The 22,953-nt window shown below is 58.6% G+C and overlaps 7 protein-coding genes across 7 annotated transcripts; 2 read left to right on the forward strand and 5 right to left on the reverse strand.

The window, feature by feature from the left end:
* Positions 1 to 121: 121 nt before the first annotated feature.
* PUNSTDRAFT_70399 (WD40 repeat-like protein) lies at positions 122 to 1,021 on the reverse strand (the record flags this gene model as incomplete). The annotated part of the gene is made up of 2 exons (XM_007384862.1): positions 122 to 811; positions 863 to 1,021. 2 exons carry the CDS (start codon positions 1,019 to 1,021, stop codon positions 122 to 124), a joined length of 849 nt encoding a protein of 282 aa, XP_007384924.1.
* Positions 1,022 to 1,342: 321 nt separating this feature from the next.
* On the reverse strand, positions 1,343 to 2,253 carry PUNSTDRAFT_69711 (kinase-like protein; the record flags this gene model as incomplete). Its single annotated transcript, XM_007384863.1, has 4 exons — positions 1,343 to 1,720; positions 1,783 to 2,001; positions 2,055 to 2,123; positions 2,176 to 2,253. Coding segments are annotated over 4 exons (744 nt in total), but the record flags the coding sequence as incomplete, so codon positions are not given.
* A 4,143-nt stretch (positions 2,254 to 6,396) lies between these two features.
* Positions 6,397 to 7,176, reverse strand: PUNSTDRAFT_18638 (WD40 repeat-like protein; the record flags this gene model as incomplete). Its single annotated transcript, XM_007384864.1, has 1 exon — positions 6,397 to 7,176. A coding segment is annotated over one exon (780 nt), but the record flags the coding sequence as incomplete, so codon positions are not given.
* A 577-nt stretch (positions 7,177 to 7,753) lies between these two features.
* On the reverse strand, positions 7,754 to 8,449 carry PUNSTDRAFT_24353 (kinase-like protein; the record flags this gene model as incomplete). The annotated part of the gene is made up of 4 exons (XM_007384865.1): positions 7,754 to 7,843; positions 7,895 to 8,113; positions 8,163 to 8,231; positions 8,285 to 8,449. Coding segments are annotated over 4 exons (543 nt in total), but the record flags the coding sequence as incomplete, so codon positions are not given.
* A 2,838-nt stretch (positions 8,450 to 11,287) lies between these two features.
* Positions 11,288 to 13,368, reverse strand: PUNSTDRAFT_70178 (acetyl-CoA synthetase-like protein; the record flags this gene model as incomplete). Its single annotated transcript, XM_007384866.1, has 8 exons — positions 11,288 to 11,395; positions 11,450 to 11,755; positions 11,786 to 12,345; positions 12,404 to 12,718; positions 12,776 to 12,890; positions 12,941 to 13,030; positions 13,095 to 13,268; positions 13,336 to 13,368. 8 exons carry the CDS (start codon positions 13,366 to 13,368, stop codon positions 11,288 to 11,290), a joined length of 1,701 nt encoding a protein of 566 aa, XP_007384928.1.
* A 384-nt stretch (positions 13,369 to 13,752) lies between these two features.
* PUNSTDRAFT_126727 (uncharacterized protein) lies at positions 13,753 to 17,270 on the forward strand (the record flags this gene model as incomplete). Its single annotated transcript, XM_007384867.1, has 6 exons — positions 13,753 to 14,440; positions 14,505 to 14,978; positions 15,043 to 15,126; positions 15,192 to 15,866; positions 15,938 to 16,067; positions 16,136 to 17,270. The coding sequence occupies 6 exons, from the start codon at positions 13,753 to 13,755 to the stop codon at positions 17,268 to 17,270; spliced, it is 3,186 nt and encodes a 1,061-aa protein (XP_007384929.1).
* A 1,675-nt stretch (positions 17,271 to 18,945) lies between these two features.
* PUNSTDRAFT_135342 (uncharacterized protein) lies at positions 18,946 to 20,209 on the forward strand (the record flags this gene model as incomplete). The annotated part of the gene is made up of 4 exons (XM_007384868.1): positions 18,946 to 19,016; positions 19,072 to 19,279; positions 19,341 to 20,133; positions 20,190 to 20,209. 4 exons carry the CDS (start codon positions 18,946 to 18,948, stop codon positions 20,207 to 20,209), a joined length of 1,092 nt encoding a protein of 363 aa, XP_007384930.1.
* Positions 20,210 to 22,953: the final 2,744 nt, after the last annotated feature.

The raw sequence follows: 22,953 nt of genomic DNA on the forward strand, positions 1-22,953 counted from the left end.
TCTAGCCTGTGGACGCAAATCGTCGCCGTCAACTACCATTTTGACTGGTCAGGGAGGTCCATGCACGACGAAAGCGGATACGCAACTCGAAAACGATCCCATCCCGATACCCCACGCTGGCCTAATCGACCTCTCCATCCCATATTTTCACCAGACCGTCCGAACTCCCCGAGACGAGGTGCTTGCCATCGGGCGAGAACGCAACGGAGCTCACTCCAAAACTGCGACCGTGAGCTTGCCAAGGCCCTGCCACGGTCTGTCCCGTCTGCGCGTCCCATATCCGGATCGTGCGGTCGTCTGAACCGGAGACGATGTACTGGCCATCCGGCGAGAATGCCACGGAGGTGACCACGTATTTGTGCCCTTGCCCTTGCAATGGCCCCAGCACCGTCTGTCTTGTCTGAGCGTCCCAGATCCGGATCGTATTGTCTACGGAGCCCGAGACGATGCGCGCGCCATCGGGGGAATATGCGACTGACAAAACCCAGCGGTCGTGGCCTCGCAGCGGGTCCCCGACTGGCTGGCCTGTCTTGGCGTCCCAGAGTCGAATCGTGCTGTCGTCGGATCCAGAGGCGACGTTCTTCCCATCCGGCGAAACTGCGACGCTGTTAACTTCGCCAGAGTGACCCCGTAAAGGCTCGCCGATGGCCTGTCCCGTGTGCGCGTCCCAGAGTCGGAGCGTGTAGTCGTATGAGCCCGAGACGATGCGGTCGCCGTCGGGTGAGAATGCGACACAGGAAACCCAATGTGTATGCCCTTCAAGCGGCTGTCCGACCTGCTGCCCCGTCTCCACGTCCCACAGTCGCACGGTCTCGTCACCTGAGGCCGAGGCAAGGCGCTTTCCATCGGGGGAAAACGACACCGAGCTGACGTCGGACGTGTGTCCCCGTAAAGGCTCGCGGATTTCCTTTCCAGTGTGCGCGTTCCAGATTCGGATGATTTTGTCCCCGGATCCCGAGGCGATTTGCGAGCCATCCGGAGAGAAGGAAACAGAAAACACTTCGTTGGTATGGCCTCGCATCGTACGCTGCAGCGCTAGCCCTGATGATGGAGTCAATACAACGCGCACAACGCATCCAAATACCGCGTACCACCACGCCTATTGAATTTCTGCGTCATCCTTGCCATCGCCTGCTGGATCCCCTGTCGCCTCTTGTCAACGTGAGGCCCAAGTTTGTCCATCACGCGTCCGGGATATTGCTTCAAGTTCATGTCTGGCAGGAACGAAGACATCGTGCCGAGGACCAATATCATATCAATCGCACGCGTCTCGCGCAAATTTGTTTCTGTTGATTCGCCTAGCATGGTTTCAAGAGACTCAGAAAGCGTGCTTGAACCAGCGTTACTGAATATAGCAGCCCTGCCCATCTCTGTGCGAGTTGAGTACAGAGCTTGTGGGAACATGACAACGTGGCCAACCTGTAGACAGCATCTCGTCGAGCACTTGACGATCCACCTCCGCAAGGCCTTCGTCCAGCAGCTTCGCAATCAACCGTCGAGCAGTTTTATACCATTGAAGCCGATTTAGTACTTCCAAAATCCGAGGTCGCTCAGACGGGCGTGCTACCCAACAGGAGCTGATGACATTGCTCCAGATGAAATCGTCCAGGCCTAACGCCCGTGCATGAAGAGGACGCTCCGGTCGTTTGCCGTCGCGAACTTTGAGTAGGACCACGAGTTCGTGTGGGATATTGTAGAACGGGTGCCGCTCAGCAAAGATCTGTTCAGAGTATTTGGTTACATGGTTCAACTATGTCGGACTGATGGTTGAACTGTGCTCACCTCCCACGCGGTCATCCCAAACGCATACACGTCAGACTTCCACGTCAACGTCTTGCCCTTCTCCTCGATATCGGACAACTCGGGGGCCATGTAACGGAACGAGCCCCAATTTGCTGACGACCCAGCAGTCGGTGCCAGAGTGGCGGTACCAAGTACCGTCGTGGCGAGACCAAAGTCACTGAGACGCGCATACCCAAGGCTGTCAACGAGGACATTGCGCTGCGTCCCGATGACTGAATATTGATTGACCGTTCAGGAGGATACCCACTCACACTTTTGAGATCTCCGTGGACGAGACCGCTGGCATGCATGTACTCCAAGCCACGAGCAACGTCCGTGATCTGACGTGGCCCCGTGAGGTTGACACGGTGCGCATCAAAACGCGACGCTCACAAGTTCAACGCGATTCGCACGCGGGTAGTTTTCAAGATACGACATGACATCGCCATGCTCCATCCATTCCGACACGATGCACGCTTGGTACGACGGATCGATGCCGATGAAGGGGACGATATGTGGGTGATTCAGTCGTTTCCAGACGACAGCCTCCCTGCAAAACACCTGATCGTAGTCGCCGAGTTGACCGAGCGGACGGTTTGGTCTGGCATCGTAGGTGACGCACCTTCATGAACGATTTCCCATCCCTGACGTGCAGTCGCATGAACTTCAGAGCCACAGCTGTGCCGTTGTAGGTCCCCCGGTATACGTCGGCGAATCCGCCAGCGCAGGGTGGATCGGTCCCAATCCTGGCCAGTCCCGACAACCTGTACCTGGTGGGTACGAGCCCGCTTTCCCCGCACAGTTCTCTCAGCGTGCGCAGGGACCTTCGAAACGTACCGTCCGTTTGACGTATCTGGTCGAGGCTCTAGAGAGCATCTTGAGTTCCTCGTTTCGCTCCTTTGCGGTCCATGCGATGAACCACTCACGTTGTCTAACAAGTCTATCTTCGCCTGCAAGTCCACGGTATGAGGCGCTGAACTGTCCTCCATGTAACGTCGCTCTGGATGTAGGTGAGGAAGCGTTGGGGCAAAGGGTCGGCCACCGTTGCGCCTCGTTGATGTCCTCGATAGCGATTAGCGCCGAGAGGCCCGTCTGGGTTAAAGCGGCAAGCATGGCTGTTCGCACGTGTATCACCTTTGTACAATGCATGGCGGCAGTGCGGTAGGCTGTTGTGCGTGCATTGCCATTGGACCTAGTTATTTATACGGGAGAGCATGCGCAGAAGCATGGCTCCTATCTTGCATTAACCGTTTTCGGCTGTAAGCATGAAGCTCGTATATACATTACTCTCGTCGTGAGCAGCTAGGCTAAGTCGCGAGGCTTGCCAGAGTTGACTTGAGACCTGCGTTGTGCCGCTAATAAGGAGTTAGCCTCGGACGGTCGATATGGCAGGATCGTCCGGGCTCCCGTGCACCTCTCAACAAGTCAGTCCGACTCGCGGGCACGCATTTGGTGAGCGCCAGAAACTCAGGCGGTCAGCTCGAGCAGGCGCCAGGTACGATCATCCGCCGAGGTTTCGGGGACTCCGCGTTCCTCCCAGCAGATCCTGCACCAGCAACCTCTCGGGCCGTCATGAAGCGTAAGACGGTGTAGGATTCACGAGATATTCTAAGCTTTCAGATGCTAGCCCCGCTGACGACGAGCTCGCCGGTGGATCCTGTGTTTGTGGTTTCATGCGGGATGCGTGCTCAGAAACGTCGTGGGTCGTGCCGGAAGAGCCGAGAGTTGTCGAGAGTCGCAAGAGAGCTGAACTGAGCTGACAGAGGTGGCCCGCTCCAGGATTGGAGGTGACGTTTCGAGTTTGGAAGCTGACTCTGAGCTAAGAAGGAAAGGCAGCCATGTCGAAGTCGAAGTCGGCGCGAGAGGTCGGTGGGCAAACGCGACCGACGATCCCGACGATCATCGTCGCGTCTCGCGGAAGTCCGCTCAGGTCCGCTCTCGCACTCTCACCGCGCCGGCTCAGGTACCTCCACTTCCGCGCACACAACGCAAACCCTGAACCGATATCACCGTCAAGTCCCGGTGAAGCGCGAGCGATTTCCCCCCCCTCACGTATAGGCGCCCGCTCATGGCCTTCGCCGCTCTGCCCGCAATACGCCTCTCTGACTCCTTGCAACCCATGCGCCAGCCTCAAGCGACGTACTTGCATCAAAATCTGTCAAATACCCGGCGGCGGCACCGCATCGCCTTTGTTACCTGCAAACCCAAAGGCGCACGATCCAACGGCGCACAAGTTCTATCACGTCGGGCTACGAGGCGATCTCATTCGGTATGTCCCATGCATGTCGCGCCCCCTCGCCACATCGTCATCGGCGCGTTCTGTTCTCCCTCTTTTTTCCACAGGTATGGTATATGGGTCTGATGACGGCCTGAATATCGTGGTCGACATCTACCGGAGCTCTTGCCTTGACGTCTCCGCATCGGCGGACGCTACATCGGCGGCCTGCGTGCGTCTCATCACCTTCTGTTCGTACATACGCCGGGAGTGAGTGACGAACCAATCTCGATGCTTTGGACGCCATCTCACATCTGTGCCAGCGATCCAATGCGCGGCGTTCCTCGACAAAGACAGCGAAAGGCAGGGCGGATACATAATAGACCGGGCGGACAACGACGCCTCTGCAAAAATCGCTGATTGTGAGTCGTTGTTGTATGCACGGTGCTGGTACAGACATCTAACCTCAGCATGCAGCTGCGCTTGACGTAACGCGATTCGATTCTGGGCTCGACACTTCCATGTTGAAGGATGTCCACATCGTCGGATCCTCCGCGCTCCCCTTGCCGCCATCGCGTGAACTATCAAAGCTCGAGGCCGCGTTTCGGGCATTCATTGCTTCGAGCTTTCGAGAGATGTCACGTCGGGCGGCTTGTGTTTGAAGGGCATTACCCGTGCGCTCCTACCCCTTTTCCCATCCTCCAGATGCTGATGCCTGTTGTTCTGCAGACACGGCGCACAAGGCAACCAGTAGCGTCGTCGCGCGAATGTACCGGCCGCCGCATTGACTTGACGACCACTCGCCATGATCACAATATCGCCCGGAAATCTCGGAAGTGAATTCGTTCGCGTTTACGACCGCTCGAGCGCCATCTGGCTCATCTCCGTGTTAGCCTCCGACGTCCGGCGTATCTCGACGACGACGCAGCTAGCGTTCGGTAACGCCAATTGCTCATGCAATCCAGGCTATGGTAAGTTCTCGCCCTCTCTGCGTGTCCGAGGTCTGCGCCGACGCTCAACTCTTGCTTCCAGCTCTGCTACCTCAGGCTTCGCGAACCGGAGACACGTCCGCGAATACGCGACTGCCGTGGCCCGCTTGCTTTGCTGAGCTTTGAGAGGTCTCCTCTCCCATCGACCTTCCCTCTGCACCTTCGGATGTTCTCTTGCGCCGGCGATTGGACGGACAAAGACCTACATCATCGACTATATGCACCCACGCAAGTCTCAATCGCAGTCCCAAAGACGCGCGAGGGGCTAAGCCCTTCTTGTAATGGATGGACTGATGCTCGTACCGATCCTCTACGATGCTGATGGCCTTGCCAGCTCTTCGCCCATCCTCGATCCATCCTCCCGTGCGATCGAGCATGACGGGTGTCCATGCCGTCCGTCGATTCCAACTGGCGATGACCGTTCAAATACATTCGCCCATGAAGATGCGCTCACGACCTCTTCTCCGACGTTCTTCCGGTCACTGGGGAATTCGACAGGTCAAGGCTACGGGACCAGGCTCAGTACGCGGCGCCTTCCGGCTCTTCCGACGTTCTGCTGAGGTGTATCAATCTGCATTTCTCCCTCGCGCGCCGCCCCGGACCGTCGACCGGTGGCACCTGCTCGGCCGCTTGTCGTCCCCAAGCCATGCACGCACCGGGCTCCGCGCACTGGGTGAACTTCGATCGGAAGATGGTGACGGAACGGAGGATGACAATCGCGATGTAGCGTAGCATCCGAAATGCGCCAGTGCTACTGGCACTGCATTCAGTACATCACTACACTCCGTCGGACGCCTTTTCTCTATGGACAGTAGGAACTTGGATGTGCGACGACGTGGAGATACTTTGCTCCCTTTGCACCTCGATCGTTCGCCCGCCGTTGTACTTCGTTGACGCGTGAATATTACACTGTCACCTCCGGCTCAACCGCTCTATTCATGGCGTGTGATATACAAGGGTACTGCGTCGACGAGAACGGGGAACCGATGCAAATATACACGGCATGTACGGTACGTGTCGCATCTTGGAAGGTCTGGATATGACACGGCGTCCACCGAGTCGCGCGAACGGCCACTGGAATGCCTTTCAGGCCGACGACAATTTCCAAGATAATATGACAACGGTATGGATGACGTATCGTGGGTGACGACCAGTTCATGCACTTAGCCGGTGGACGCGAATCGACACCATCAACTACCATTGACTCGTCAGTGAGGTCCATGCACGACGAAAGCGGATACGCACCTCGAAACCGATCCCATCCCGACACCCCACGCTGGCCTAATCGACCTCTCCATCCCATATTTTCACCATGTTGTCCCAACCCCCCGAGACGACGCGCTTGCCATCGGGCGAGAACACAACGGAGCTCACCCCAAAGCCGCCACCGTGAGCTTTCCAAGGCCCCGCCACAGTCTGTCCCGTCTGTGCGTCCCATATCCGGATCCTGCCGTCTTCGGAGCCGGAGACGATGTACTGGCCATCCGGCGAGCATGCCACGGAGATGACGCCTTTTTCGTGCCCATGCAATGGCCACAACACCGTCTGTCTTGTCTGAGCGTCCCAGATCCGGATCGTCATGTCGTAGGAGCCCGAGACGATGCGCGCGCCATCGAGGGAATATGCAACTGAATAAACGTAGCTATCGTGGCCTCGCAGCGTGTCCCCGACTGGCTGGCCTGTCTCGGCGTCCCAGAGTCGAATCGTGGTGTCGTAGGATCCAGAGGCGATGTGCTTCCCATCCGGTGAAAATGCGACGCTCAGAACCCATGCAGAGTGACCCCGTAAAGGCTCGCTGATGGCCTGTCCCGTCTGCGCGTCCCAGAGTCGGAGCATCCTGTCGCGTGAGCACGAGACGATGCGGTTGCCGTCGGGTGAGAATGCGACACAGGAAACCCAGTTCGTATGCCCTTCGAGCGGCTGCCCGATCTGCTGCCCTGTCTCCACGTCCCACAGTCGGACGGTTCTGTCAACCGAGCCCGAGGCAAGACACTTTCCGTTTGGGGAAAATGCGACAGAGGTGACGTAGTTCGTGTGCCCCATCAACGGCCTCAGGATTTCCTTTCCGGTCTCCGCTTTCCAAATTCGGATGGTGTCGTCCCCGGAGCCCGAGGCGATTTGCGAGCCATCCGGAGAGAAGGAAACAGAATACACGGCGAGGGTATGGCCTTGCATGGTGTGTTGCTGCGCTGGCTCTGCTGGAACGATCGTCGGAAGCCAGAATATGAACAACGCATCAAATTGACCGCGTACCACCGGTCTGCATAATCCACCCCGTATCTTGGCGAATCCCAAATTGCCTGTGGTCAACATGTTTCTCCATGATGCGCGTAGGATATAGCTTCTTGCCCGGCAGCAACGACGAATATAGGCCGAGAACCATGATTATATCGGGCGTATGTGTCTCGCGCAGGTTCGAGTCCGTTAGTTCTTTTAGCATGATATCGAGAGACTCAAAAAGCCTTCTTGCATCAGCAACATTGCGCATAGCACGTCCGCCTATTTCTATGGTGGTTCAGTGCAGAGCTCGTAGGAAGCCATAGCGTCACGACTGACCTGCAAACAGCAGCTGATCGAGCTTTTGCCGATCGGCTTCCGAGAGACCTTCGTGCAGCAGCTTCGTGATCACCCCTCGTGCAGCTTTGTGATACCCGAGGCACCCGAGTACTTCCGACATTTGCGGTCGCTCAGATGGGTCTGCTGCCCAGCACGAGCTAACGGCGATCCTCCAGACGAAATCGTCCAGACCTAGCTCTTTTGTGTGCGGGGGGCGCGACGGTCGTCTGCCGTCAAGAACTTCACGAAGGACCACGAATATGCTTGTGATATCGTGGAATGGTTGTCTCCCATCGAAGATCTGTGAACAGCGTCAGTTAACATGAATCGGTCACGTCGGAATGCACCTCACCTCCCAGGTGGTCATTCCAAACGCGTACACGTCGGATTTCAAAGTCAAGATCTTGTTATTCGTCGTGCTGTCGTTCAACTCGGGAGCCATGTAACGGAAGGAGCCCCAGTTTGCGGACGATCCGGCGGTCGCTGCCAAAGAGGCGGTACCAAGGACCGTCGTGGAAAGACCAAAGTCGCCAAGACGCGCATGCCCGGATCTGTCCACCAAGACGTTGCGCTGGGTTCCGATGTTCATTGATCGACGGTAGAGGTGGCTGTCAACTCACGCCTTTGAGATCCCCGTGCACGATACCGCTCGCGTGCATGTACTCCAAGCCAGATGCGATGCCCGTGATCTGAGCGTGGCGTTGTAAGGTTGGCGCAGTACGTCGCAACGCATGATGCTCACCAGTTCAACGCGATCGGCACGCGGGTGCTGTTTGAGATACGACATGACATCGCCGTGGTCCATCCATTCGGAGACGATGCATGCTTGATACCCTGGCGCAACGCCGAGGAAGGGAACGACGTTCGGATGATCCAGTCGTTTCCAGACGATCGCCTCTTTGCAGAACACCTGAATACCAGGACGACGACGTGAATGAAGGTCCTCAATGTCTGTGGTGAAGGTAAAGATCGCACCTTCATATACGTTTCCCGATCTCCCGCGTGCAGTCGAATCACTTTCATGGCAACGGGTGCACCGTCGTGAGTTCCCCGGAATACATCTGCGAATCCACCAGCGCTATGCGGATGTTCGTTGGCTTTCACGAGTCCTGATAACGTGTAGCTCGTGGGTAAGAGTTTGTGTTCCCCGCATAGCTTGCTGAGCGTGCGCAGGGACGTCCGAAAGGTATCGTCATCTCGAGGGGTCGAGCCGAGAGCCTGAATCACAAGCCGTATGTCACCTCATACGGTGTTGCGTTTCTGAAGATAGCTACTCACCCGATCTAACGTGTCGATCTCCTCCTGCAAAGCCGTGTTGCGAGAGGTCGGATTATCAGCCATGAAAGTTGTTTTGAGCGCGGACGAAGGGAGTGCGGAGGCGAACGCTCGGCAAGGAATCTACCTCTATGAGATACAGGCGATAGCTTATACAGCAATAGGCGCCAAAGGAGGGGAGCGTCTGGGTGATAGCTGTGTGTCCGTGTATCACCTGGGTGGGCTATTTCGCGTGCACTGCCATCCACGGAGCTAATCATAGAGGATGACACGCATAGAAGCCTCGCGTCTACTTGCTATTCAGCTGTATACTGTCGCGTGAAGCAATGAGTCGGTGCGTACCTCATGGTCATAGGAGCTTTGAATTGGGGGTCTCGCAGCAAGCAAATCGTGATGCAATTGCAGAGGATCGGAGACGTTTGACGATGTTGTATCGTAGGCGAGCGATAAGCTACTCGCTCTGGTGTCTCAGATAGCGCCAGGATGTGCAGAGCGCATATATCTCACCTTACGTTTTGGATAGAGGAATGCCAGACTATGTATAGACAGCGTTACTTATCGTCAGCAGCTCCAGTATTTGCGACCTCTTGAGTACGTTGGCATAACAGGAGTCGGACGGCCAAGACTGGTGCCGTACTCGTGGTATGATCGAGCAAGATAGGTATATCTGACGAAGATCGTATAGAGAAAGGCGAGGAAGATTGAGGAGAGAGTTTACGAACTGAGCACGACTTTGAGCTCGTCGAGCTCGCACCTCGGATGGCAAGCCGCACCGTACCGCACTTGCCGGGGCGATGCGTCTTGCACTCGGAGCGCTCTTGGACCTGTCGGCTCCGCAGCCGTCACACCTGGTCATAAATCAGAGGCATTTCGATTGGACAACGCTGCAGTTTCGTTCGCTGGTTGGCTGCTTGGAAAACCTTGAGTTGACCGCACTTCCTTGGGACTCCATTCCAACAGGAGAACAGCTACGCATTGCGCTTGCAACTGCATCGATGCCAGCACTGCGAGTTCTCCGACTCGAAATACCCAGCAGGGCGACATACCATCAGTATCCGCCGTCAGGAAAACCCCGCGAACCCCTGTTACTTGATCGATTGACCGACTTGACCATCACAGAACTTGGGTCGGTCGTTTGCAGCCTCCTCTCCCAGTTCCGAGTGCGCTCTGATGCCAGTGTGTTTATCCGTCCTTACGATTCGGACCAAGAAAACGACTTGATCACGTTGACGACGTTCCTCGAAGATCATGACGCGTTCAGAGCGGACGGATCCGTAGTTCAGCGCTTAGTGTTCGGCGGCACTAGCCTCAACTCCTACGTTCTCGGAGTCCACCTGGACGCCACGCACGACACTCGCCGCCAGCTGCGCCCATTGCTACACCTGGAAATCCCACCGGGATTCGTTCCTCGTATCCTCCAACGATTGCAACTCTGCCAGCTCCAGGTCATGGAGATGCGGAACTTCTTCGAGTCGAATGCGTCTGTCGTTGTGTCCATCTTCGAGCACTGCATGGTCGCGACCGAAGTGCGATTCGTGGGCACAACGACCCATCGTATCATGATACTCTGCTTGCCACGGAACCGGGCCTACTCCCGTCATTGCGTCGCGTACATATCGACAATATGGGGTCTCCCCAGAACCTTCGCCTTCCTCTGGAGGCCCTGTTGAAAAAAGCGGGAAGCGACGTTCAACGAACCGCTGCGATTCCTTATCTCGAAGAAATCCCGTTCCCGATCTGTGCGGGAGTTACGCGGGATTGTTGGCAGGCTAGGTCGCGTAACGTTGGTATCCGAGCCGTGAAACGTTTCTGCAACCCGAGATGCAGATGGCTGGGGTTATCTGGCTACAAGACTATTCGTGCGTCCTCTACTAAACCCGCCGTTAGCTTTCGAGTCATATTTGTTATTATAGTAGGTTGTCAGAATCCACCCTATACAGCTGCTCTCTTGCGCACGTCTGCCTCCGATATTTCGCGTCACGATGCGGTTCTCCGTCACCAGCCTGCTTCCACCAGCACGCAGATTGGTGTGCCATTGCGGGACGCACACCGGAGATCATCGATCATCTGCGGCTCGCGGATTGCTAGAGTTTTGCCCTCGGGAACGATGACGATCACGAAGATGCGCGTGCTCTCCGCAAGAACCTCGGTCGATATCTGCGCGCGCGCCTTTGTGGGTTCAAGAGCCGTTCTTCTCTGACGAGGGTGGGTCAAAGATTAGGGCCAGTGATTAAGCGGGTGCAGCATGAAGCTTGTAGGGTGCTCGTTCACAATCTATTCATTATACCAAGATCGTGCTAGGATGTCTCAATGCCATATGCAACCGTCCGAACAGAGCTCGTTATTGGATTTGAATGCGCACAAGGTTCGGACTATATCATACAAACGAAAGCAAAGCCATCAAGCCAAAGTCTTCTCCATCCCGAACACCATCCCCGGCCCCTCCGATCTTCGATCTTTTTTTATTTTTCTAAGCGGTCCACACCTTGAACGTCCCGTTCGTCAACACCCGGCCCCTCTCCCCGGTTTCGACCCACCCCTCCTCGCCGCCCGTCTCGGTGCCCACCGCGCCGGCGACCTCCTTCGGCGCGAACCGGGCCTTGGTCGGCGACGGGCTCTGGACCGCGAACACCTCGCCCTCCTCGCCGACGCCGACGCCGCGCCCGACCGCGGGCCCGCGCACGAGCACGTCGCCGACGGGGTCCGCGCCCGACGCGAGCTCGGCCTCGTCGACGCGCACGAGCTTGGCCTCGACGTTCGCGCTCGGCGGGCCGACGTGCGCGCTCCCGCTCCCGCCCGACGACGGCTCGTCGAACGCCTGGAGGTCGAGCGCGTGCGACGCGAACACGGGCGCGGCGACGAGCGGGTGCGCGTGCGCGTGCACGAACGGGACGCTGAGCGCGAGCCGGGCGGGCGTGAGGTCCGTCGCGGCCAGCCCCTTGTCGTCCTCGGCGGCGCCGAGGCCGACGCGGTTCAGCGCGATCACGGCGCGCACGGTCCCGGCGCCGGCGCCCATCACGCCGACGCGCGCGCCGTCGAAGACGAGCCGGTCCCAGAGCGAGTCGCGCGTGACGAAGCCCTCGGCGAGCGCGGCGAGCTTGTGGCGCGTGGCGAGCGGGGCGGCGAGCGGGGAGGAGGCGGCGGCGGCGGAGAGGATGGCGGTGGAGAGCGCGCGGGCGTGGGCGGGGGTGACGAAGAGGACGGTGGGAGAGGGGAGGGGGAGGGACGTCGCGGAGAGGAGGTCGGCGACGTCGAGCTTGGTGGAGGAGGGGGAGATGAGGGCGGTGGAGGCGAGCGTGGCGAAGGAGGTGCCTTCGTAGATCGCGGTGTAGGCGAGCGCGCGGCCGATACCGGAGGATAGCGCGTGGGCTGAGAGGACGGTGTCGAGCGCGGAGAGGAGCGCGTTAGGCGGGAGGAGCGCGCGCGTGGCGGCGACGCCGGCGGTGATGTTTTGGTGGGTAAAGTGGGCCGAGCGGACTGCACCGGAAGGAGTGGAGTAGAAAGAGACAGTGAAGACGTCTTCCGGGCCTGTTAGGGTCGTGGATCAGTGGGTATGAATGGCTAGGTGAACCGTGCAGGTGCATACCAACGGTGGACGGAGCAACCTTGTCAGAGGCCTTGACGCCGGCGCTTTCGACGTCGGACCAGCTCAGGACGGTGACGTTTGGAGCACGTTGCAGGTCGAGCGTGGCGGGAAGCGTGCCGAGCGCAATGACGGTGTGCGCCTCGCCCTGCGCACGGGCGTCGCACAACAGCTCCAGGAGCTGCGGAAGGAAGGCAGCGTGCGTGATGATCGCGCTCGGGGAGTGCAAGTCAAGCACGGGCGAGAGCAGAGCAAGAGAGGAGAGAGTAAAGGAGGGGATGGCGTGCGACGCGAGAGCGAGATCAGCCAGGATGAATTCTGCGGAGGCGGGGAATCAATCGAAGTAACAAAGAAAGGGAGGGGTGAGAGACAAACCGAGGCTGTCGTTCAGGAGGAGAAGAACGTTGGATTCCCCCGGGACGAGGTTCGCGAGACGGATGAGGCCAGTGCCCAGCGCCGCTACGCGGGCTTTCAGCTGCGCGTTGGTGACCTGCAAAGCAGGGTTAGCACGCATAACGAATCATCCCATTGCGGACGTACCTTGGTCGACCAGAGCGTCCTGGGAGAGTCGAAGTCGGTCTTGACGAGGTCCGTGATGAGCTGAACGTTGTTCGCGGGTCGGTGGGGAAGCTGCGAATTGACGCCATGTCAGTACGGCAATCTCGTTGTCTGAATAGGTGGATGAGAGACGTACGCGGCCCAACATTCCGGTGCCATAGTTGCGGTAGACGGCGCTCTCGCCCGGGTTGCGCACGCGCGAGACGTCGCTCTGCCGACCGAGGAGGATGGGGTGCACGAGCGACTGGGGTTTGTACAGGTTGCGCAGGAGAAAGACGGAGGCGGCGATGAGACCCAGAAGGACCGTGAGCTAGTGATCGAGTATACTAGTCAGTCGCGCCGTCCGTAACAGCGACATGCGTGAGAGGCGCGTTTACCTCGTCGGTGACGACGTAGTCTGCGAGCGCCATGTCGGCGGTGTTGGCGGACGGCGTCTGGAGCTTCGAAAGGAGCGAAGTCAGCGACTGCAAAGACATGGTCGTGTGTCGTCGCCGTTGTAGACAGCGAGCACGCACTAAGTGCTTGGTGCTTGTCGGTTTCGTCGACGGAGTCGATTCCTCTGCCGCGTTAACGCGCCAGCGTTCCCGAAATCGTCAGCGGCCGACGGCAACGGGGAAGCCGTTAATCACGTGATCTTGTCCTTCTTGATCCTCCTCGTCTTTCGGTGTCCTCGACCCGACCAGGATCAATGGGCAGTTAATGCAACGCTACTTGGTGCTTTGAACATCATCAATATATCTGCAACTGCGAGACAACGTATAATTTCTTTGTATCTCCAGTATTTAGAGCTCGTCATGTCTTCCGGACCCGCAGACGCATCGTTGCAGCCGATACGCCAAACGATTTCTCGCTTGCAGAGCCCGATCCCCGACCTCGACACGCTGCTCGCCCTCCTCACCGCGCCGCTCGACGCCCTGCGCCTCCTCCCGCCTCAGTTCCTCGCACACAACACCCAACCGCTTCCCCCAAACGCGTTCTCTATCTCGCGCCACCTACCTCCCCTACAACGCGCCCTCATCCTGCATGTTGTACCGACCTGGCATGCCGACCTGCGTGACGCCGGCGCGCTCCCGCTTCTCGATCAATACTTCTGTCCAGACGCCTTCTCCTCCGCCTCCACCACGGCAGGAGAAGTAGCGCTGCACGCATATCCGAGCATTATCTCCACCCCTCTCAACGAATACACCCTACGCGTCCTCTCCAAGCTCTCCAAAGCCTACCCCATCGATAGGCTGCACACCGTCATCTTCAACTCCCCAACCGCCACCGCAGATGCTCACGGCCGCGCCTCCGCTGCGAAAACATGGGAAGATTGCGTCCGCGACGTCTGCGCCGTACCCGCTAAAGCCACCAACGCCGCCGGCCCCGGATCGCCCCTCGCCCTCCCCGCCGAACTCGCCCAAGACGTGTACTTCAACCACCTAAGCCTCCGCACCGAGTCGCTCGTCGCCGATTTATCCGCCAAAAACGATCGTGACGAGGGTACGTCCCGACCTCTCCCCGTATATGCCGCCCGCAGATATCCTAACGACCTGGCGCAGAACAGACGCTCTGGCCTCGCTCGCCTACCTCCTCGCCAAGCTCGTCAACCTCGGCCTCTTTCCGGCCACCCCGCCCATCGCCCGCTCCTCGCCCTCCTTCTGGACCGCCGTCCTCCCCACCGTCCGTCGCCGCCTCCCCTCTCACCCCCGCTACGCGTCCTACTGGCCCGCCGTCCTCGGCGCGCTCTCCTCCCCCATCTCCCTCCGCGCCATCATCAGCTCGCTTTTGGCGCACCTCCCCCGCCTCTCCGAGGCCGAGGCCGAGGCCCTGGACGCGTCGCCGCCCACAAGGACAAAAATCCGACGTTCGGCCGTGCTGCTCTACCGCTTGCTCGGCCTCGATATCGACGCAGAAGGTTCCGAAGATGTTTGGACCGCCGCGCGAGAGGTGATGCTCCTCCCCCGCGGCGGGGCACAGTGGACCGAAGCTGACGCGCGTGTTTTCGTCTGCGCGGCGGCCGAGTCGAAGACCACTGACGGTACGGTCCCATCCGCCACATATTGCGCTTCCGTCAGACCTTAAACACGTACGCTGACCCGCAGCTCTCGAATCGCTCCTCGCCGCGACGATCGACCTCTGGTCCACCCCGGAGCACGTCACGCACTCCCTCCTTTCCCGTCATCGATGTACGTACATGCTCCCTCCCTCTACGCTCGCTACGAACCTGACATGGGACATGGTCTATCACCAGACGTCACCTCCCTCGCGCTCCTGGCGCTGACCGCACTGCCCCGCTCTTCGTCCCTCGTCCCGTCCCTCGCCCACTCCCAACCCCTCATCCATGCCGTCGGGCTCTACATCGGTCACCTCGACAAAGGCGTGCGCCGGTGCGGCATGCTCCTCGCCGAGACCCTCGCTCAGAGGGCGGGCAAGGCGCTCGACTTCGGGGCAGACGTATGGTCAGGCGACGAATGGGCCGCGCGCATGCGTGCGCTGACGAGCGCTCGCGACGTCGACGCGCCTCTATCCAACGAGGCGGATGACTCGGACGAAGAGAGCGGGGCGGAGCCCGTCCGAAACAACGCTCCAGCGTCCTCGGCCCACCCGCCCACGAGCCGCAAGATCACCGTCGCCGCATCTGGCTACGACTCGGACGACTCGCTCACGGGCTACGCCTCCCCGCCCTCCTCTCGCTCCCCATCGCCCACGCCGTCCGAGCTCGAGGAGCTCGCACGCGAGCCGACCCTCGCCGTCGGTGCGCCGAAGGTCTCCCGGCCGGTGTACCTCCTCCAACTCGCCGAGCTCGTGCGGCCCACGTCGACGCTCAAGGAGCCCGAGCCACGGGAGGCGGCGGAGAGGATACGCGTCGCGCTCGACGTCGGCGAGGAGCTCGTGCGGCGCAAGGCCGCGTATGGGTCCGAGCTCGGTGAGCGCCCCCCCTCCCCCCTCTACCTTCTTCGCATGCATGCTGACAGAGGCTCACGACGTGATGTGCAGAGGAGAACGCGGTCAACCTCGTGCACGGGTTCATAGCGCTGAACGACAACTACGAGACACCTGGGTTCGACGAGAAGCGCCAGGCGGTGCTGACAGCCCTGGTCGCCTGCTGCCCGCGCAAGTCCGCTCCGTGAGTTCCTCCCGCCCCTCCTCCTCCCGCCCCTTCCCCTCCGTCTGACCCCCACTCGGGATCGCCAGGACGATCATCGAGCAGTTCTTCAGCAACCAGTACTCGACCGACCAGCGCTTCGTGATGCTCGCCGCGCTCGCGCTCGGCGCGCGAGAGCTCGCGGGGCTGCCCGTGCCGGCCTCCGCGCGCCTCGTGCCGAAAGACCCGGACCGCCTCTCTTTCCCGAGCAGAAAGCTCCCGCCCGCGCTGCATCAGCAGCTCCTCACGGCGGCGGACGAGGTGGCCAGCGCCGACCCGGTGCGACGCCTCGTGCAGGACATCAGCCGGCAGGCGATCGACAGGACGCGGGACGAGACCGCCGGGCACGGCGACGACAAGGCGGCCGCGCCGATCGTGCGCGAGCGGAGGCTGCGCGTGCGTCAGCCCGCGGGGGCGATGATACAGGAGGTCCCGGGAACCGGGACGGGGTCGGGGCCGGGCCCGGGGATGGGGATGGGAGGCAGTCTGGCGCAGCGCCACGCCGCGCTGCGTCCGCCCGCTCCGCGGCCGCGCACGACGTTCGCCGACGTCGGCGTCGAGTACTTCATCTACCCGCTCGTCACGCGCTTCTGGACCTTCCTCCGCGACGAGCAGGCGCGCGAGGCGCGCACGGCCCACCTCGGCGCGCAGGGGCGCTACCACGGCGCGGGCACCGGCCTCATCTTGAACGCGGCCGTGCTCGAGCGGCTGCTCGGCGCGCTCGCGGTGCTGGCGCACGCGGCGCGGCACGCGCCGGCGTGGTTGGCGGTGGTGGCGCCGGACGCGGTGGAGGTGGCGCTTGCGATGGGCACGCGGCGGGTGAGCCGGTGGGAGGCGGAGGATATCGCTCCGGCTGGGGAGGATGGGGAGGAAGGCGCAGGGAAGGGGAAGGGCGAGGGGAAGGAGGCGGCGGTGGTGACGGCCGCGCTGGAGCTCGCGCTCACGGTGCTGGACGGCTGCGTCGATCTGGACGGCGGGCGCTCGTTGGGACTGGAACATACGGCGCTCGTTCTGGGCGTGGGCGAGTGGGCAGGGAAGGTGCTCGAGACGACGGATCGCGGGCAGCGCATGCGTGGGGTGGGCGGCGCTTTGGAGATGAGGTTGGCTAGGGCGGCGGCGGGGGTGGTGCTGAAGACGGACGAGATTACGAGGAGGTGGGGCCGGTCGATGGTTGACGTTGTATAGGTCAGTGCAGGGGGACGTGCCATGTGGCGACTGTATGGCATGGGTGTTAATGTACTCTGGACGACGTTGTATATCAGCGTTTGAGGCCGAACTTCAGCATGCAAGCGACACAGACGCCTAGTTAGGCGAGAACCATTGACTGTTGTTGGCTCGCTCGGAAACTGTTGCAGAGCTCAGAAACCCGGGCGACGTTAGACATCGGGGCTAATCAGTAAGATCCCGGGTTAGGTACACCGCTCCGGCATCGTAATCACGATTGTGTGCGTTCTGTTTCACAATCCTATTATTCAATATCGACTAGTGAAGAACGACCTGAACGACTTTGGCTCTGATGCCATCAGGAAGAATCGGACTATCGAAAGAGTCGCTTATTGGGTACCGAAACCCTCTAAAACTACTAAATGAGCACGTTTTAGTGCGTTTTAGGAGGCTTTTAGCAAATCCGGTTTTTCCTGATGGCGCTGGTGTACAGGGCACGTCTCGCGAAAGCCCTGAACAAGCGTCGTGAACCCATGCTGCCGCACCGCAGTATATCTGAGCCATGAGCGCCGACAAGCTCGTAGGCTCCGACATATCACCCCACGAGATATAGCTGGTCGGGCCCATTCCGGAAAAAGAGTGCCTGCCTCCGAGTAAGTATTCGAGCGGCGGGGCCCTCGTCAGGATGGAGCTATCGGAACAGCCCGTGTTCCCGTGTTCCCGTATTCACAGGATCGGACACAGAACATCAGATACCACTTGAGCCGGCCGATTGATCTGGAAGAACAAGGTCACTAGGGGGCAGAGTCGTTGAGACCAGATTCAGAAGGCAGGAACCGTCGGAGTTGTCTATTGTGACGGCTCTTCTAACCGACAAGGGGATGGTTGTCTGTATACGTTGAAGCTGTGACGATCCAAGGTGTCCACCTCCGATTTCATTCGTTTGCAGTGGCGTCCCAGTAGTCCGGCCGAACGCTAGCTATACAAGGGAACTGTCATATGAGCTTGTTAGACGTGCCCGCGCAAGCCTAGCACACCCGAAAACCTGAATTGTGTATGCCACCAAAAGGGGGACAAAGAATGCTCGCCGACTCACAAGAAGTTCACGAATGCATCTAGACAGTCTACGGAAATGGCAGCGCTGCCGCACACGTCGTGGATTTGAAAACGTTGGGAAACCCAGCCATCGGATCCTAGTACGTGAGAAATCAGTACAGCTTCCATCCAACATGCATCCAATCTGCTTCAAGTCAGAAGCAGAAGCTGTGAGCCTGGAGCATCGTCTTCGTGGGAGTACACTGACAATCACGAACGATTGTTCTGGTCAGTCGCGCTAGGCTTGTGTCTCCAGGTGATAGGAACGGATCGCTCTTCCGAATGGTCTACCCACCGCGCAGAGTCATCTTCGAACCGACGACATCCCACTTCTGGCATGCAAGGCCACACGCGCCGTGGAAACGTCAGTTCGCACCTCATACACGCGGCATGGGCGCCTGTGTTATCCAACCGAAACCGTTGGAAGCCACGAAATATACTCCACTCGACTTCGCTCGGCCGTTTCGCAAATATCCGCAGTGGACCTACAAGGTTCAGTTCGGCGAATGATAAGATACAAGATGAGAGACCTCGATTCGACGCCCAACCACCCTCCCGTGTCCAGCGTTCCCCTGCCGAGACTGTAAAACCTTCCCTCACAATGTCTCTTCGCACTCCGTTGTCGGGTTTGCTGACAGGTCTGGATGAATATAATTTATTCAATGATCCACTGTACGCGCTACAGTCACGTCGAGTCCGCCGTGCCTTGTCTGACGCATTTCCCTAGTTCTCAATATACGACCGTCGACGATGAGCTCAACAATCCCTGGACCGAAGAGACAGATGGACCTCATACTGCAGACTGGCTTCACACCTTGCTGGCCTATACACTGTTGGACGATGAATTCGCCGCGGTGGATAACCTTCCTTTCATCGAGACGGGTTCCTTGGCCGGCAGTATGTCCTTTGACGGACACGAGACGTTCGGCGCCGAGGTGACGCTCGCTGCCAGGGATCTTTACAATGTTGGCTAACCGGAACATCCTCATCCGTCAGTCACGGAACGATTCGTCGAAGACGTCGCCCTCGCTACCGTCGTCCGACTACACGCAATCAGCGTTACTCTCACCCGAATTTTCTCCCTCGCCGAAAGCTTCTTCTAGAGTTGAGCTCATTGAACGTGCTTATACGCACAAATACAATGATGCTCACCGCCTGTATCCCTTCGGCACACGCGGATCGCCACCCGAAAAGCAAGGCAACACTGACAGCCCACAAGCTGCTGATCTGGGTCATCAGATATCAATCCCCAACCTCGTCGCGGCCGCCAATAACTCACCGGCGCTATCACCTCCCGTCGATGCGGCGAATTCGGGGGGTTCTGCAGCCCTTCGCTCTCCAGCACAGTCCACCCTCTTGAGGGGCGATTGCAGGACAGAAGGGCAAGGCTACCGGCGCTCGACCAGATTTGCCACCCAGCCAATCTCGTCCCAGATGCACCCTGGCAGTCGTAAGCGGGCGTTGGATGGCATGGAGGACAGCGACGACGATGAATACAATCCCACACATCACGGCCGCTCCGACCCCAGCATCGCGTATCTCAGGAAGCGCATGAAAAAGGCGACGTCTACGGCGGGTCAAACACACGTCCCCAGTCCCGCAGAGTACTTCTGCGGGAAATGCCGTAAGAGCTTCAAGCATGAAAGGTATCTTATACGGCATTTTACGAGCTTGAAGCACACCGGCAGTATGGAAGGGAAGTGCGCGTGCAGATGGTGCGGGAAAAATCTGTCGCGCGCGGACGCCGTGACGCGGCATTTGGGAAGCTATTGCGAGAAAGCCCCCGGTGGTAAGACGCGGGGAAAAAGGACTAAGACAACGGAATAGGGCTCACCGAAGGATTAGTCGTCTCGCGCCCGTTATAGATGGAAAGTGTGTAACATCGTTTCAGTGCACGAGATTTTGTGTCGCGAGCTCTACCTCCGAATGACATGTAGACGGTCCACCTGCAAGGCACTGGAGGACATGTCCGCATCAAAACACACATGAGCACATTCATGAACAGCGCAAACCTTATCGCCTGTTTAGCCTATACACCGTTGGACGACGACTTCTAGTTCGCCGCAAGGGATAACCTTCCCTTCCATCAGGAAAGCCGGATTTGAGTCTCCTAAAACCTGCTAAAATGTGCTCACTTAGTAGCTTTAGAGGGTTTCGGTACCCAATAAGTGGCTCTTTTGATAGTCCGATTTTTTCTGATGTCACCGAGGCGCGAACCTTGACCGGCAACAAAGCCTTGTACGGACACGAAGTACTCGGGGGCGAAGTATGCCCCATGTTCTGGCTCCCTCACAATACTGGCTAACTGTAACTTCCTCATCCATCAACAATGGAAACGACTTGTCGGAGCTGCGGTGCTTGCTACCGTCGCCCGACTTCACGCGATCAGCGTCACTCTTTCCCGAATCCTCTCCTTCGCCGAAGATTCCCGCTAGAGTTGAGATCATTGAGCGTGCTTATACGCACCAAGACAATGATACTCACCGCGTGTATCCCGTGGCACGCGCGGACCCCGACCCGACATCAGAGCAACAGACCGCGATCCCTGACTTCGCGACCGACGTGAGGAATGTTGGTAACGATACAGGTACATTGCTTGGCTGTTTCGCAGCGCAGGAATCGCGCAGATGTGCTGCTTCGAGATTCCCCTCGCCCGACCTAACTAAGGCAAGGGGGGTCGGAGAATTGGTCAGTCGATCAACGCGTATGTTGCACGAATATCGGCTCCTTCGTCGGCTCTGACAATATTATAAGCTTATCCTGTCAGCATCATACGACAACATGGAACGTGCCTTTGAACGATCGAGAATAACATGTCCTCCTCTCCCGATACATAACGATCTTCCATCGTTGCCCGAGCCGACAGACAACCCCTGGCGCACTTGGCGTAAACATCACAAGGCAAGATCGCATCCTGCATACGGCAGGGCCTCGTGCTGCTTCGTTGACGGGCTAGATCTTCGTTGATGTCGCGCGATGCATGGCTGCATGCCTACGATGCATCGTGTAGCATGACCCAAGGTGCTGCGTGTCGTACAAGATGCCGACAAGATGCCGACAACAAGGAATAGTTATCCTAACTATTCCTAGTCGGAATCTGCGCTGCTAGTGCATGTAAAGGATGTGCGAGATGGTGAGTACGCTGGTCTGCGACAGAAAACTGGGGGGGCTGGCGATGGGGAGGCAGAAGCAGTGCTGGCCTCAAAGCCACCCGCGGGCCGCGCTAGCCACCGGCGCCGAGCTCTGTGTCTGCGTGCCACCTCGGTGACATTGACAACGGCCGACCAACTCATTATTTTGATATTTCCTCGCCGCTGGAACGGGAGACATGAGTACAGGCTCACCGCTCGAGTCAATGTCTTCACATTGCGCGCAACAAATGACTTCGGTGTGGCCTGGACGCCGAATTTGTGCAACCCTGAACATCTGGATTTGGGCCCTCACTAGTACTGCAGACACACCGGGATACAGACATGATATTCACGTCTACAAGACTAACCTTCCTGCCCAATTGACTTGAGGCTGCAGCATTCCAGTTGCTCTACAATGGCGTGGCCCTGTCATCAAACATCATGGATCCTCATATACACGAGGGCAGATCTGGCCCGCTCATGATGGGACGGAACCGTCGGAAGATCCGCGAACGTTCACAGGCTATGAAATACCAGATCAGATACTGCATACCGTTGCGCAGCTTACCTGGAACGAACAAGGTCACCAGGGGACGTTCACCCCTCAATCTGACAAGCAAGAATCGTCGGAGTCGTGTCCACGAGCGTCTAATGCCACGGCACGCCGCAACTGTGAGAAGATCCTCGCATATCTGCATCGATGATCTGATCTATCGACTTGTCGGTCCTTGTTGTTTATTCGTCTTCGATGGTGTCGTGCGACCCAGGAGTCGGGCCGAGTCTGGGTTACCCGTAAAAGGGATCTAACGAACGCCATTCAACTCGAAAAGAGGCTTTTGTGATCTGTTGATTCTATCAGTTAGGCAAGCCCATAATCTGACTGACAGATGAAGCTGCGCACGTTAATCGGATTCGGGCACAGCGAACGATTGAAATAAGCTGGCAGAGTAGGTGTTCGAAGACGTGGTGTCTTACCATTTGTTCTCGGTTCTCCTTGTAGGCTACGATAAGATTGCCATAGCTTCCCACCGGCAAACATCTGGAGGTAAAGGTATAAGATTGTGAAGCTATGAGCCATCGATCTTGCGGAAGCTCCTCGGAATCGAGACCGACTCTTAGATATCTAACGTTTCTAGATACCGCACGCAAACGATATCAGAACCCTCGTCGACTCCTGTATCGGGAGCCAAGGAAGGAACGTACGGGTTTGCGCGCCCACACCCACCAGCCGCTGGGTCCGGACCATCCCTTCGAGAAGCGCACGATCGTCAGGTAGCAAGAACCGGCGGCTCGTACGCACCCGCACAGAGTCATACTCGACCCCATTACATACCGTCCCTGGAATCGATTCGCACACGCCCGTCATGTTGTCGCCTCGTAAATCACGCACGCGGTATGGGCGCCTCGAACGAGGGGCCGGAAGCACCCAGGAAACACTCCGCTCGACTTCGGCCAGCTACCGGTCGCTGATTTCCGTG

Source organism: Punctularia strigosozonata (genome assembly GCF_000264995.1).
Source record: "Punctularia strigosozonata HHB-11173 SS5 unplaced genomic scaffold PUNSTscaffold_8, whole genome shotgun sequence".
Lineage (NCBI taxonomy): Eukaryota > Fungi > Basidiomycota > Agaricomycetes > Corticiales > Punctulariaceae > Punctularia > Punctularia strigosozonata.